This window comes from Chaetodon auriga, chromosome 15, assembly GCF_051107435.1.
Source record: "Chaetodon auriga isolate fChaAug3 chromosome 15, fChaAug3.hap1, whole genome shotgun sequence".
Taxonomy (NCBI): Eukaryota; Metazoa; Chordata; class Actinopteri; order Chaetodontiformes; family Chaetodontidae; genus Chaetodon; species Chaetodon auriga.
This window is the reverse complement of record NC_135088.1, coordinates 8131100-8145906: the sequence shown is the minus strand read 5'-3', so window position 1 is coordinate 8145906 and position 14807 is coordinate 8131100. Positions and strand designations below refer to the sequence as shown.

General features: G+C 40.8%; 1 protein-coding gene across 4 annotated transcripts in view; it reads right to left on the bottom strand.

Moving 5' to 3' along the window:
- Window positions 1-1040: 1040 nt before the first annotated feature.
- Window positions 1041-14807, bottom strand: part of gabrg2 (gamma-aminobutyric acid type A receptor subunit gamma2) — a 52419-nt gene continuing 38652 nt past the window's right edge. Inside the window, exons 7-10 of one of the 4 annotated variants that reach the window (XM_076750533.1) lie at window positions 11781-11933; window positions 9503-9708; window positions 7828-7851; window positions 1041-4965 (exon numbers count right to left, since the gene is read on the bottom strand). In XM_076750533.1, the coding sequence (XP_076606648.1) occupies window positions 4684-4965; window positions 7828-7851; window positions 9503-9708; window positions 11781-11933 (665 nt within the window). In that variant the 3' untranslated portion in view covers window positions 1041-4683. The remainder of the gene's footprint in view (window positions 4966-7827; window positions 7852-9502; window positions 9709-11780; window positions 11934-14807) is intronic. The other 3 variants (XM_076750534.1, XM_076750536.1, XM_076750535.1) reach the window with 3 other exon arrangements.

The following is a 14807-nucleotide window of genomic DNA, read 5'->3' as shown; positions in this document are numbered from 1 at the left end:
ATCTGCCTGACAGGAATTCATAGCAATGTCAAGTAATGTAGATTGATTGAAAAGTGAGGATTTTTTTTAAGTATATCAGTAGTTGCTTGCCTTTAGGATTTCAACCATTACTGTACTTTTCTATTTATTTCTACATTTTTTGTGCATGATGTAGCTCCAAAATCATTGTTTCTATGCTCCAAGTATGTGACATCTTCTATTAAAACTATCAACCTCTCCTTTTCATCATACTCGCACACTGCAGTGCTCTGCTCTTGACAGGTTATTATCATCAACCTCAGTCTAAGGCTTGAACTCTGGAATTGCCTAAATTTTGAGTGTCTGACACATATTTTTTCCATTAGCTGAAATTTGTAGTCACACAGTGCTTCACCATCAGCAGGTCCTTCCTGACAAACTCTTCTGTTTTGAGTCTAATTGTGCAGGAGATGAATGCCGCTGAGCAATCTGAGCTCCTGACAAGTTGTCAGAAAAGGTGGTGGAGAGGAGATAAGTACATTTACCCAAGCACTGTAATTAAATGAAATACAATTTCGAGGTACTTGTACATTATTTGATTAATTCCATTCTTTGGAGATATCGTACTTATTGCTCCACTACGTTTATTTGACAGCTCTACTGCACAAATTCAGTCTGTATAATCAAACACAGATAAGCTTATAAAACACTTTGCAGTGTTTCTTTTTGGCGGGTGACTGACCCCTGACAAAAAACACAAAGATACGTAAAAGTTGTTAGCTGCTCCACCAAAGAGACATTTCCCGTCTAAAGTCCTCACATGGTTTCATTTAAATAACTGTTTTAGACCCAGAAATTATCCAATATTTCACAAAAAGAAAAACAAACAAAAAGACAAAGGTGGTAGTCCACAAATGTGTTTAGAACTGTTCCTCTTTCATATCTCATTCGTTATCTTCTGTCCTTTCAGTAAAATAGCTAAAAGTAGCTCCACCTTGTCTGTGCATGATGGCACATATATTTACACAACTACTAGCAATACTGCAAGTAATAAATGATAATGATGAACCTATGCACACTGATAAATGCAATCATTTTATTGTAAAATTCCACAGCTATGTGCAATTCCCTTATGAAAAGGATTTTTTCCAGTACATGTATAGCATATTATGCAGACCCTAACAGAATTGATCAGTGCCCCTTTTATACAATACTCAAATATACATAAATGGCAAACAACTAACATACTGTATGTATGAGGATCATATGAAATTTATTTTGTTCTTGGATACTTTTTACGGAGTTCTGTAATTCCAGTGCGTATTATTTTGTTTTCTGCAGTTTGACAAAATACATAACAATAGAAAATATCTACATGTGCTGTTCACGTATATGTTTCATTTGTGGGTCCCAAAATAAATAAAATCACTTTGTCAAAAATAAGTACAGTGTAATAAAAGTCCATGTCAATGCAGGCAAAGGACTGAGACCAGATGACACAATGCTTGAATTAGTCCCAATTCTTCAAAACATCCCTGTTTGACAGAAAACAGCTTCAACATGCACACTACTGAGTATAAACACACTTCAGTATCTCCCATACGCCGTGATATCTCTGCATTTACAGTAGAGTGCACAAAAAAATAGAATAAACAAGCTTCTACCAGCATGGAAAAAAAATAGCATAATGTTTGTTTTCTGCACTACTGTTCAAACACAAGACATGCTCGGTTATCAGCGAGATGGGTTTGGAAATAAAGTCAGATACAGGCTGAATCAGAAGTGTCTTCCAGTTTATCCTGATGCAATTATTTCTTTTCATTGAGCTGATTTTTATTGGTCTGTTCTACGTGCTTTTGGTTCTGTACTATATATAAAAAAACAAACAAACAAACAAACAAACAAACAAAACGTTGGCATTGGCATTGGCATGCCCAACGTTCATTGTACAGCATTTCTTTCCAGAAAACACACACTTTTAGCGTCACTTTTGTCTTCCACATGTGGATTCACAAATGATATTATAGTCCTATATTCTCTATTGCATGTGTGTCTGTTTGGCACTTTTTAAGATGGAATCACTCTTCTCTGTAAACTACTGAACACTGATGAGGACCAGTCTACGTCACTACCGACACACTTACGTCCCTAAAGATGTGAGAGATAGAGTATGTGCACACTGAGGACAGGTTGAGACTACTAAGCAGCAGCTTCGGAACACAACAGGACCACCGTTAGATACAAAGGGGAAAGAATCTGGTGAATGCATAATGTCAGTGTCATACCTGATGCTTTATTAATGGTGGCAAATATCAAGACCAATGAAAACATGGTGGTGGAAAAAGTGGAAATCATTAGTAGTCATCTAGACAAGCAAATGTTCTTCTTCTGGTGGTTTGGGAACTGTTTTTTTTTTTCTTTTTTTTTGTGTATGTGTGTGGTTTTTTTTTTTGCTTTTCCCCCCCTGAAAATATTCAAGTCTACTACTCAGAAGCTGCACAACAGGTAATGTTGCAACTCACTAATTCAACAGATGTAACAGTTTGACAGGCCTTTGTGAAAGTAGTGTACATCGATCACAACATAGAAAACACAAGATAAATAAGCTCAAGCTCCATTGACACGTCAACAAAAATGTCTCTTTGATATAAATGACAGCATTCTGTGGTTCTTTTCAGGGGCTATATGGACTTAAAGTACAATTTCTTTCAATAAAATAAATAAATAAATAAATACCATCAATGAATAAATAAATAAATACCCCATTATCCCCCCAAGTATTCTACATGGTCAGTCCAGCATAATACAATAAGTCTAATATACTGTATGATGATATACTGTAACAATGCTGAAATTACAAAATATATACCCTTTTACAAAATCCCAAGGGCTTGACAAGTGTTTTATTCCCTTTATAATTTATGTACATAGACAATGTGATTTACACCTATTCCTTGTGAGTTTACAAATCATACTGAAGCACTGTCTCCACTTGTTGCATACTGGTGTCTATCAAAATTGATCTGTAACGGGCTGTAACTCATGTGGGTCATATTATCATACATGACATTTACAATTTAGATGCTTCCGCGCATTCAAAGCAAATATGAATGAATAACATAGATTGAAAATCTAAAATAAACAAATGAATGAAATTCCGCCCGGACAGCGATTCAATTTGCTCAGCGTGTGATGATTTACATTCTCAATGCGTTTCTTGTCAAAGAGGCAGGGATGCTGGATGCTTGATAATAAGGCTTGCACATCTGTTCGCGACACAAATGCGGATGCTGTTTTACTTGACTGAAGCGCTTAAATTCATTTATTATCAATTTTTTTTTTTTTTTGCTCGTTTGGTTTTTCATTGTTTTTTTTGCTCATCTTAGGAGAACGACAGAAAGACCCCGGTTCTACCGCAGGGACTTCAAAATACCCTACAACTGTCTGTACTGACATTTGCATTAAAGTGTAGATCGGTTTGAATTCCTCTATTTGAAGGCAAAACACAGTTGCAGTTATTCTGTAAATGTGAAGGGCAAAAAAAAAAAAAGAAATGATGAGTTGCAGAAGAAAACCTCACTTGTTTCTAGTCCAGTTTCTCTGGAAAACTTGCATAACCAAAAAAAAAAAAAAAAAACAAACACCAGCAGCGTGTCATTATGTAAATACTCGCTTTTAACGGCAAATGGAAGCGAGGATGAGAGGTCAGTGTTGTCTATACAGTAAGCTAATGGCTGCGAGGAACGAGATGAAACCAGTTGTCTGGCCTGAAATCCTGGGCTGATCCTCCCACCTGCAATGTAAAGACAAATTCTCAACTTAAAAGGATAAGCTGGGCACATTTTTTGTCATTTATTTTTTTTCCAATTTTCCTAGAAAAAAAGGGATAATTAAAGCCTGAATCATAATCAACAGTGCTCATTTTTTTTTAGTTTCCATAGCCAACAATAGAAGACCATAAAACATGTGGATTTTTGGCCTGAAAGGTGCATGCAATAAATGTAAACCACTATGTAATAGTAAAATATATACAGTGTCTGTACAGTTGAGCATTTTCCATAAACAGCATCCTCTTTCTCCGACCACACATAGAAAATGCAACGTATAACTGTGCCCACACTTAAGCTAAATAACTTAAAAATAAATCAGCATCATTAAAATGAATTTGGATGTCACTGTCTAACATAGCATTATTAAAGTGCTTCAGATTTTGTGTGGTAGTGTCTTAAGTGAAAAGAACGAGTGAAAGTAAATAAGACCGTTCATGTCATTTAGCCTTTTCTAATAGATGTTTGCGGTGATCTGAATTGCTATTTATTTCAACTCTTTAAATGCGGAAGGAATGTATTTGTTGACATAAAAACCCAATTGAGAAGAAATTAACAGGAAATTCCAAATAAAAAGTCCAGAATGAACCCATGAAAACAAAAATGAAACTAAGACTCTGGTTACTGTAATTGCTCACACAACCAACGTTTTCACAACACGTCTACGAACCTCCTCATTCCATTTAGATGTAATGCTACAACATTTGCAGTGTCTGTCAAAATTATCAAATGAAATGAGTAAAGTTCAAAGAGATTAAAACTAGGGAATTAAAGCAAGTGCTTTAAATCAAATTAATGGGTATTTCAGTGGGTCCCCTCCTTCAAAATGTCCCTTGCTGGCACAGAGCATATGTAGGATGTAATGAACTGTATGACAAGGCCGGACGCACACCCAGGCCTAGAGATAGAGATAGGAGACCCAGTAGACCAGGTTGAAGAGACCAAATGCAGTGGGGAAGAAGATGCGTGCATACGAGTCTATCTTGGCGATGCGGATGTGCAACCTGCCGTGCCGCCAGGCTCCGGAGCGGCAGTCTTCGAAACAGCAGAAGAAGCTGGTGCAGTCCTTCCCGTCCAGACACTCATAACCGTACTCCTCGTCTCGCTCCTGCATGTGCGTGGCGTTGTTCATCTGAATGGCAGTGGCCGAGCGTGGACGGATGTCCACCGTGGGTGTCTGCTTTTAACAGGACAAAATGACACAGTCAGCCACCGGAGTCTCAGAGCGCCATAATCAAGACCTCACTGAAGTGACGGGGGACCTAATTTGAGCCGCCATTTTCTGTCATTAGTCAGTAAAATGTAATTTGCACCTTTAACTGTCCAATGGACCCTTTTAATGTCACAAAAATACATATCAACATATATCTGCCACCTGTGGTTGTAATTAGTGAGGCTTACAGTGACAAAGGGTTGGTCCCTGTGGAACCCATGATGCAAATTACACCTTTGGGCTGGGGTATATCTGGCAGCTGAGGAAATCATAATACTCATAATGCAGCAGTCCATATTGCTTTATTTAGCAGCTAAGTTAAGCTAGTGCTGGGCAATGCCCCTCTATTTTCAATTCTGATTGTGCCACTGATTCCCCCGACTCCTATAAATTTGTGACGCTGAGTAAAATCTGATTTCACATCTTCTTTTTCCAAAAAAAGGTGCGATGCTGTGCAAAACATATAGAAAACGGAATGTGATAACTTGCTAATCCTTGTTGACAGAAACTCAAAAGGCAGTGCAAAGACAATATATTTGTTGTTTGACCTCATCAGCTTCATTGATTTTTGGAATTATATGCAGATGGATATGCATCATTTATTCTAACCACAGCTGAATTCCCAGTGACTCTACAAAATGTCACAATTTGGCCCTTCATGGATGTTGCAAGCATTTTTTTCTGAAATACAGTTCTAAGATATGTTGTAACTGGCTTACTGTGCATCATAAAGCTAAGCTTAGGGAGGAGCATGTGTTGGCAGATGTGCAGCACACGGCTCAATATTTCTCCAGCCCACTCTCTCTGTCACTAAACAGGTTAAAATAAATCTTCTTTTCAAACTGTGCTCACCACTGGAGGGCACATGCCTTTCATTTGTGAAGATTCCTAAAATAGGACAGTGACATCAGTGAGTCTGCGGCCCTGTCATTCTGAAGGGAGACAATTAGTATTCAAACAGACTGTTTTCATCAGCTTTTATCTTGAAACACCATGCCACCTTTGCACAAATTGGAATTCTGGCTGTTTGGCAGATTAAATGCTTTCCCCCCCCTTTGGCAGAAATGGAAGGTTCCTTGACCTTGCTGATAAACTAGGGTGTCGGGCTCATCATTAAAAAAAGACGCAGTGAGTCGAGCACACTCCAAAGTTCAGCTTCTAACAATTTCACATCACCACAAAAGTGCCAGTAGCTGTCATTTATAGGCTGTTCTTTATGAGTTGTCTTTCTAACACAGGAACAATAATCCAGAAACGACTGCACTAGGACCAAGTATGTTCTGCAGCGTTGATTTATGCTCTGTGTTGTGAGAGTATGAGATACATGTTAATATTAATCAGCGTTTATTTGCAACAAAAATCACAAACCAGCAAATACTTTTTTTTCCCTCTTGCCACATGAATGTTTTTGCCCCATTTTTATGTATCTACAACAGGCATGCTTGCTGCAAATAAAATAGGTCGTTGCAGTTTTAGTTTGGACAAAACAATATCTGCCGTAAGCATGCATCCTCAAACAAGCTTAAAATACTTAAACTTGATTGATCTGTTCATTCCCTACAACTTCTCATCTTGCCCAGCACTAGTGCACAAACCTGCGGTCCCTTTGAAAACCATACATAACCACAGAGAAAGCAACATACGGGTTAGTTTCAGCAATTTTGTCCTCATTTGACGGACGGTATGTTGAGTTAAGGAGGGGATTAGCGGAACAGGTTATGACTCAGTTCTCAAAGGGGATTGGTTGCACTGGAGGAAGCGCAGTGGAAGCTCAAGCAGAAGGAGCATTAACAGCATCCTGCCGCATGGCCTGGTCAAGCTGGGCTGTGCTGAGTTGGTGTTAGCAAAAAACAAAAGAACAAAAAACAAAAACCAAAGAAAACAACAAAGATACAACACAGTGGCACTGGCAACTTTAACTGGCTGAAAGTAGACAACCTCACAGAGAAGATTACAGGTGGAAGCATTCTGGATCACTGCTGGAGGATCCCATGGTCATCTGGCTAAAGTGGAATGTTTGCTGGTCGTGTTTAAATACTGCAGGTGGATTTTTCAGCTGCACATTTATACTGATGAGTAGCCTGTGAATCTAAATGAACTGGCCTGAAAAATATCCCTCTTAGTAAAAATACTGAGTGTGAAAAAATAAATATTGTGGGCCTCTGTGTGGCAAAAGCAGATTATCTTGTCTTGACTTGTGTGTTGGGTTAAATTTAGACCTTTGCTTGCTCCCACCCACCCTGGATGCTTTTTGGGTGTTTAAAGATTAGCACGTGTTAATCTTCTGAATGGACCTCCAACTCTAATTAGACTTAACACAGTGCAGGGGTTGTCTATTTCAGTCTGTTAAGGCTCTGCTGACTCTGTAGGAAGCGTCAGGTTGAGAAGCCCAACAAACACACAGGTATAGATTTACTGGCAGGAGTAGGGAAAGAAGAGGAAGCTATTGCAGCAGCTGCTAGTTCACTGCGGTTACAACAACAACAAAGAGTGAAACAGGACAGAGGGAGCCAGAATGAGTCCACACTGGGCCTGGACTATTACATTCCTCTGGACACGGGATGTGTGGGATGCTTATTTGAATTTTAAAAACTGCATAAGTACGTCTGGCTGGCTGCCTCCGCACTGTGCACTGCAGAGTGCCCCTTTTTAATGTTATCTGTGATACCTATTTAGTAACTTATGAGGAGTACAGTAAGAATGCAGGTAGATAAACAGGGAATAGAGAGAGGCGTATCTGCTGTAGAACAGACAGAAAAGCAGTGAGGTGCTGGGGGCTCAAAGAGCCAAAATGCATCAGACACATGCAGTCAGACACAGGCAATATACCTTTGAGGAAAAGAGCCGGAGGAGCTTTTGTCCAGACAGGAAACAAAGAATATGTGGAATTGAAAGAGAGTACCAAAAAAACAAAGAATACATGTAAACAGAGAACAAAAGACATCAATAAAAGGAAGAAAGAAACAGAAACACGAGATAACGTGTGAAACTTACAAGCACTGTACTGTCTAACTCAAAATGGAAAGAGAAGAAATATACTGTAGAGAGACGTACATGTTACAAACAGACACGGGGGAGATGCATGGTGGGATATATGTATCTCACATGCTTCTTATGGCAGCATCACCTTAGGATAAATATTACAGTGCATACATATTGCAAAACTACGGGGATTAAATAAACACATTTCATAAATTCAGATACTCCCTGTGAGTGTGACAGCAGTACATCTTCACATGAAGTTGGAAACATTTGTCTTACACTTCATCGAGCATCCTTGTCAGTTCCAGTACGTGAAATCTCACAAATATTGTGTATATAAATGAAAAAATAAGCTGATAAACTGACAGGAGGAAATCTGATAAGTTTAAACCCCTCAAAATGTTAAGAAGACTTAAATCCCATGCGACCAAAACAGCTTACAAATGGTAAAATAAACTTTTCAGGTTCTTTAATTATATTTCCTATTATTTCCATATTTTTAAGAATTCATGAGCATCAAAAGAAGTTTGGTCAAAGACCTCCTCTTGCATACTTCCTCATTCGAGCATCTTGGCAGGTCACGCAGAACCTAGAAAAGTCCCTCTGAGATGGCAAACTGGCATTGCACCTTCCACTTTATTAGTCATTCATTTGCCCACGAGACCATGTGCAAAACCTTAGTTACAGCGGTTGAAACTAGAGCGCCCCACTTTCCCCCCCAAGTTCCAGTTCGATACTCCGGTTCACCCAAGCACACTATGCTTAGAGCTTTAAGATTTAATATCTTTCAAGTTCAATTCCCTCTCAAAAAAACAGCCATAACTGCAAAGATAGATTTCATCTGGCTACATACAACCCCTAAAAAAACACATTGCATAGCATAAAACACAAACGTCTTCTCATACGTAGACTTTAAGTGGTAGATTTGAGCTAATTGTCATTCAGTCTCTTCATTTCTAGAACCATAAACCAGCTGTAGCTGATGAGGAAGAAGCCCTAGTCTTTCCTTCAAGGGTAAACATACTCTGCCTCATAAGTGCTCATATAGTATATTTTGTTGAGGGTTCACGGTCCTTCAACCGAGCTGCCATGATCTCTTGAGGGATTTAAGGCTCACATGAGGCACAACTCTCCTGTCATGTGACACAGGTCTAAATTACAACTGTAACAGATGTGTGGTGGATTAGGAAAAGGTTCAAGCTGCACGCCTCGCTCATTGAGTAATTTGATGTGGTGGCCCCTGGGAAGATGCTCCCTTAGGGATACTAAGCAGTGTATAGCTTTTTTTCCACGGCTTATCCCGGTACTGTAATGCAGTGGGGGAGGGAGAGAGAGCGCGTGGGGAGAACTTGACCTTTCTCCTGGATAAAGGATACTGTAAACACTGTAAAGACATTACATAAAGATAAATCACATAAATGACAGTGATGTTTGCTAAACTGAGCACGGTCGAAAACTGAACCTTAAGGAAATTATATGCATAGAAAACGTTCACTTCAGTTAGTTTTCGAAAGACGCTCACCGGGTTTTTCTTCTTCTTGTCCTTTTTGGCACTCGGCTTCCTGTTGCTGACAAAGTAGTGCAGTGTGCCGTACTCTATAAGCGCGGCAAAGACGAAGATGAAGCAGACGGACACAAACAGGTCCATGGCGGTCACATAGGACACTTTTGGAAGGGATTTCCTGGCAATAGTACTCAGCGTGGTCATGGTCAGCACAGTGGTGATGCCTGGTAACGAGATTGGAGGGAAAATGAGACAAAATGCGACAAAATAGAAATGTGTAAGTTCAACTGTACTCCACTCTTTTGCACCGTGACACGAGAGCCCACAAGACATAGAGCATTGCATTCCTGTTTCATCTAAAGAACGCTCTAATTTAGTTATTCTATATCATAAAAGCAATTTCCGTACATCAAAATGCTGCCTGTCTTATATCGAGTCTTATCTGTTGTAAGAAGTAGCTTGCCTCACTGTAATCTTAATGTGTTCTTAAATCTGTCAAGGACATAATGTGTATGATGCTCACAGCTGTATTCAGGCATTTATTCAGGAACTTAAAGAAGAATTAATTAAAATGATTGCACATGTTGCTAACAGAACAGTCTCCTCAGAATAGTTTCGCAGCTGGAGGGAACCTGAGACGAGCTCAAGCAGACGTTTTTTAATAATTTTCACAGATCAGTTATCAACCTGTTAATAGATTTTTTTTTTTTTATTTCTATTAATTCAGTACAGCCATGTGCTTACACATTTTTCATCTTAGGAACACCTGTGCTCCTAAATGTTTCAGTGTAGGAGGTAAATCTTTCACTTCAGAATCACATTTACTGCCTAGTGGAACAAAAAAGAAGAAAATCACAAGAGAATTAATGATATTGGAGTTGCATATCTGAAGCATATAGACACATACATGAAGGAGGATTAACATTTTGATTGCAAACTCTGAGCAGTTAGACGCCCGTGAGGGAGGAGTGAACAGCTGTTTTACTGTCCTCTTGATCCGCATACTTTAATGGTTTAGCTGCCATTGACCACCACGCTGGCATTCCTTTATCTGACAACCCTCTCTCTGTTCACCCACTCTCTCTGCCTCTCATGATGATGTCAATGGAGGGAGGGGTGATGCTACATGACGTGAAAATCCATTTATAAGTGCACTGATGCGACAGATTACCGACAGCAGTGTCACAACTCCCAGGCAACAACAAACAAACAACTAAGACGACCGCCTCCTTGCTATAAATAGACTCAAGTCGTGGCCTTGTATATAGAAGATGATTTATTTCTGTAGTTAATGTGGACTAAAAGACGTCAAGATTAACACTGCAGCATTGTGAGTGAATTGATATATTTCGGGATGGTACTGAAGGATTAAGAATTATGTCATCTGCGTTAATCCGCTTCCTAACCACCTGGCTTCCTGTACCTCCCGCATCATCTTTCAAAGGAAATTAAGATATTTGACTCCTGGTACAATTTTAGTAGGGAATTAATAACGTTATTATTCCGACTGCAAAAACATGTCTGGAGCTGCAGAAGCGGGAGAAAACAAAACAACCTATTTTTAGAGAGATTAATGATGGACAAAGTAATGATGATAGTGAGGTAGAATGAGGGTTTCTGGCTGCAGGGACTGTTTTGCATTCAGTTGTGCTCACTAATGATCACATCATGTGGACTTGAGGTCAGGATTTAGAGCCTTAGGGGGCCAAACGGAAAGCTGACTAAGGAATATGCATGTAACTGCATCACAAGTGAACTTTGGAGGATGTGCCCTGGACACCAAGGGCAAGTTCAAAAGTTGACAAATTTCCTTGAAATCCTCACATTTGCCCTCTTTTTTCCATTGCGTGTCCCTCTATCACACGCTTTGAAGAGGCCACCTGCATTATTATTGTGCTGAGGCTGCATCTCTGCATCTTCCCTAATGTACTGCATAATTAATACCTCATTAAGGCATGCATGAAAACATATGTGCCAGGGTAGGCTCTTCTAATCAAGATGGACTAGATTCCTAAGTAGCTGCCCCTGTCTCAGGAGGGGAAAGAGAGAGTTAGGAAGGAGAGGACAAAAGGAAAGGAGAGACTGGCAGGAAGCTTAAGTGGGCTGCTTTTCTCAATATAAAGTGTGTGACCAACACAGGGTTCTTGATGGGTTTCACAAGAGGGAGTAATTAAAGCCAGGATGGCTACTGAACCACACTGGTGTAAGACTTTCTCCATTTTTTATCTGATGTCAACATGTACAAGTAATCCTAAAAAAATCTCACGGCAGAAATAACTTCTAGTCTAATTTTTACCCAGTGATGTCCTGGCAGGTACCGCATCCTTGTTGATCCAGAATGAGACCCAGGAGAGGACGACAATCAGGGTGCATGGGATGTAGGTCTGAATGGTGAAGTAACCCATTCTCCTGCTCAGGTCAAAGAAGACGGTCAACACCACATAGTCTCCTGGAGAGAGATACGTAATAGGAGAAAAGAAAGAGTGAGGGCGTTGTGGAACGATATGGGGTAGACAGTTTATATGCAGGATGGAATTGACCACAAATCAAGGACAAGATAAAAAGTAAGAAGGCAAGACAGGAGGTGGACAGTATGCCCAGTTAATTAGATCACTTCACATCGTCTTACTATGATCAAAGAAGGTTGTTGACACGCAAACGGCAAGCACGGATTAAACAAACTGTAAAGTCATGGCCTGATCAATACATAATGTTGTGTAACCAAAGTCTTCACTGCATGTTTGCCCAGGGCAACTGGAGATCTAAAATGAAACCGAGTGAATCAGAGAGCTGGACTTGCTTGGATAAACACACACGCACACACACACACTCGCCCTCGTCTCCTGCCAGTAGTTAGCTGGAACATGACCACCAGCATGCAGCTGATGATGAGCCATCCCTGTGCTGGCTGCCTGGCCCCAGCAGATGTTGGGTGTTAAGAGGTTGAGGTTAGCTGAGCCCTGATAGACCTGACCCTGGCAATATGGATCATCTGGCCCTGCCTGTTTAAAATGCATGCAAAGCCATGCATGCACACACGAATGCACACATGCCTGCACACACAAATGTGCTTCGAACACCCTTGCAAGGAGGGTGAACTGAAGCAGGACCAAACACAGAAGACAGGCATGGAAAAGAACAAACACACACATTCCAGTCGCATCTGTGGCAGCTTGGCAATACAGCCATGCTTGCCAACAGTTACTGTCCTCTCTATCCATGTACCTGACTGTCTGTTTCTCCGGGTTTAATGGCAGTTCACTGCTGGCCTCCAGCTCAGTCAGTTGTCTGCTAATTGATTAACATCAGACTGCTAACAGTGTCGGAAACCTCCCCTGGCCTCTCGCTGTGGTTTGTAACCTGCAGGGCACTGTGTATGTGTATGTGTGTGAGCGTGTGTGTGTGTGTGTGTGTGTGTTTACGCACCCACAGCTCATGGAACAGTCTCTGCAGCTGGGGACTGAACAGCTGGCTAATAATTTTCCTCAGGAGAAAGGGCGCACAACACATACTGCAGTTTAGTGAAAAACAACCAACATCTGTGTATTTGTGTGTTAATGAGAGACAGAGAGAGAAAGAGATGAGACTGTCAGTGTTTATTATGTCTGCGAACATGTGCGCCCTGTGTGAGTGAGTCCTCGTAGTGTCTGGACAGGGACCAAGTCTTTGAGATTTATCCCAGCATGCACCTCTGCTCAGCCAGCCATTGATAGCATCATTAAATAAACCAAGCGCAGTATCCCCAGCAGCACAACCATAACTGTTCATATCCACGTGTGTTTTCTGCTGATGCAGGCAGGTGCGTGGCATATTACAGCGCACCGCCTCAGTTTGTAGGAGTACGGGAGACACATGAAGGCTGCTCTCAGGGGTCCTGCAACCCACTATTTTGTTTTTATTAACACTACATTAACAGGGGCCCAAAACGGAGACCCCTGACAGCTGAGAAACTGCCGGTTAATACACTTATTCCAGCTTGGTCAGCAGCGCAAAGCCTCCTTCACATTACCTCAGACTCTTAATGATAATGGGATTTCCACCACAAGGGTGAGGTCAGCTGGTATGAGACCCTGCTGCCATACGCCTCTCGTCTTCTGTTCGCCGGTTTCATTACAGGCCGCAGCGCTTGGCAGGAAGACACTTTGAGGAGGTGTTATCGACCGGTGCCCTCCATTCTGGCAGCCTGATGCATCTGCATCAGCCTGCCTGCCATTATGACTCCGTAGTAATGCATCAGTTTGTTAATAACGTCCTCGTTCTGCTCAAAAACAAAATGGTTTCCAGTTCCCTCACTAGTTTAAGTGTTTGGCTGGGATTTCACAACATTGCTGTATGGGGAGCAAATGGTTTTGTGCTCCAGAGAAACAGGCTCAGCACCATTAGTGGACTGTGTGTTTTGCATTTATACTTGATTGCAATGAAGTATTCTGATCACATATGTTTAGTGTCCACTCCTGGTGAAAACTGCAGTCTATGTGTGTGGTGGGTGGGGGAGTAGCTTTAAGTGTTAACGAGCTTCCCTACCACAAGGATGATATTTGGGAATCCTACACATAAGGGACTTTAAATACTAATTTTACCCCAGTTGTAAAAAGCAGTTTATTAATCTGTCCACTTTGGACGCGAATCACATCAACTTCATCTACTGTCATTAGTGGATAATGGTGTTTCCCCTCGCCCCACACTGTGCCTTGTGGTCTTGCAGCACCTCAGCAAGCTTAAAACCTCGAAGCATACAAGCAAACTAATTTTTGTTCTTGTCTCGTTATTGTTGTTTGCTTTTCGTGAAGTGCTGGCTGAAAACGTGCCTCTACAGAACTGGCCTCTGGTATTGCTGCTTGCAGCTTTCTTGTTGCTTGGCTCATCCAAGCAAGTTGTCACAGCGCTTCCTTGGGTCCTGTGCAATACACCGGCCACAACACCCTTCACCTGTTCTTGAATGTAGTGTAGCGAGAGATGGGGAGCGAGCTGTACACAACATGCCGTTCTGTGTTGTAACAGCTAAAAAGAAGAAAGAAAAAAGAATATCCTCCAAAATCACAGCCCACTTTAAAATGCACATCGTTAGAAAGCGAAATTATTTTTTAAAACTATGTCAGGGGAATTAAAAATTAGCAAATTGAGCTTTTCATATGATAATTCAATAATTCGGCAGTTCTAACACTTTGGTCGTCAAACCACATGAAATTTCTCAATGATTTAATCACCGAGACCAACGATTCGAAGTCGATTGGATGAACGGTTGTTGAGAAAAACAGACAGACAGAGAGACAGAGGCTCCTTCCATTTCAGTGAGATTAGGAAACATGGTCACATGCATGCC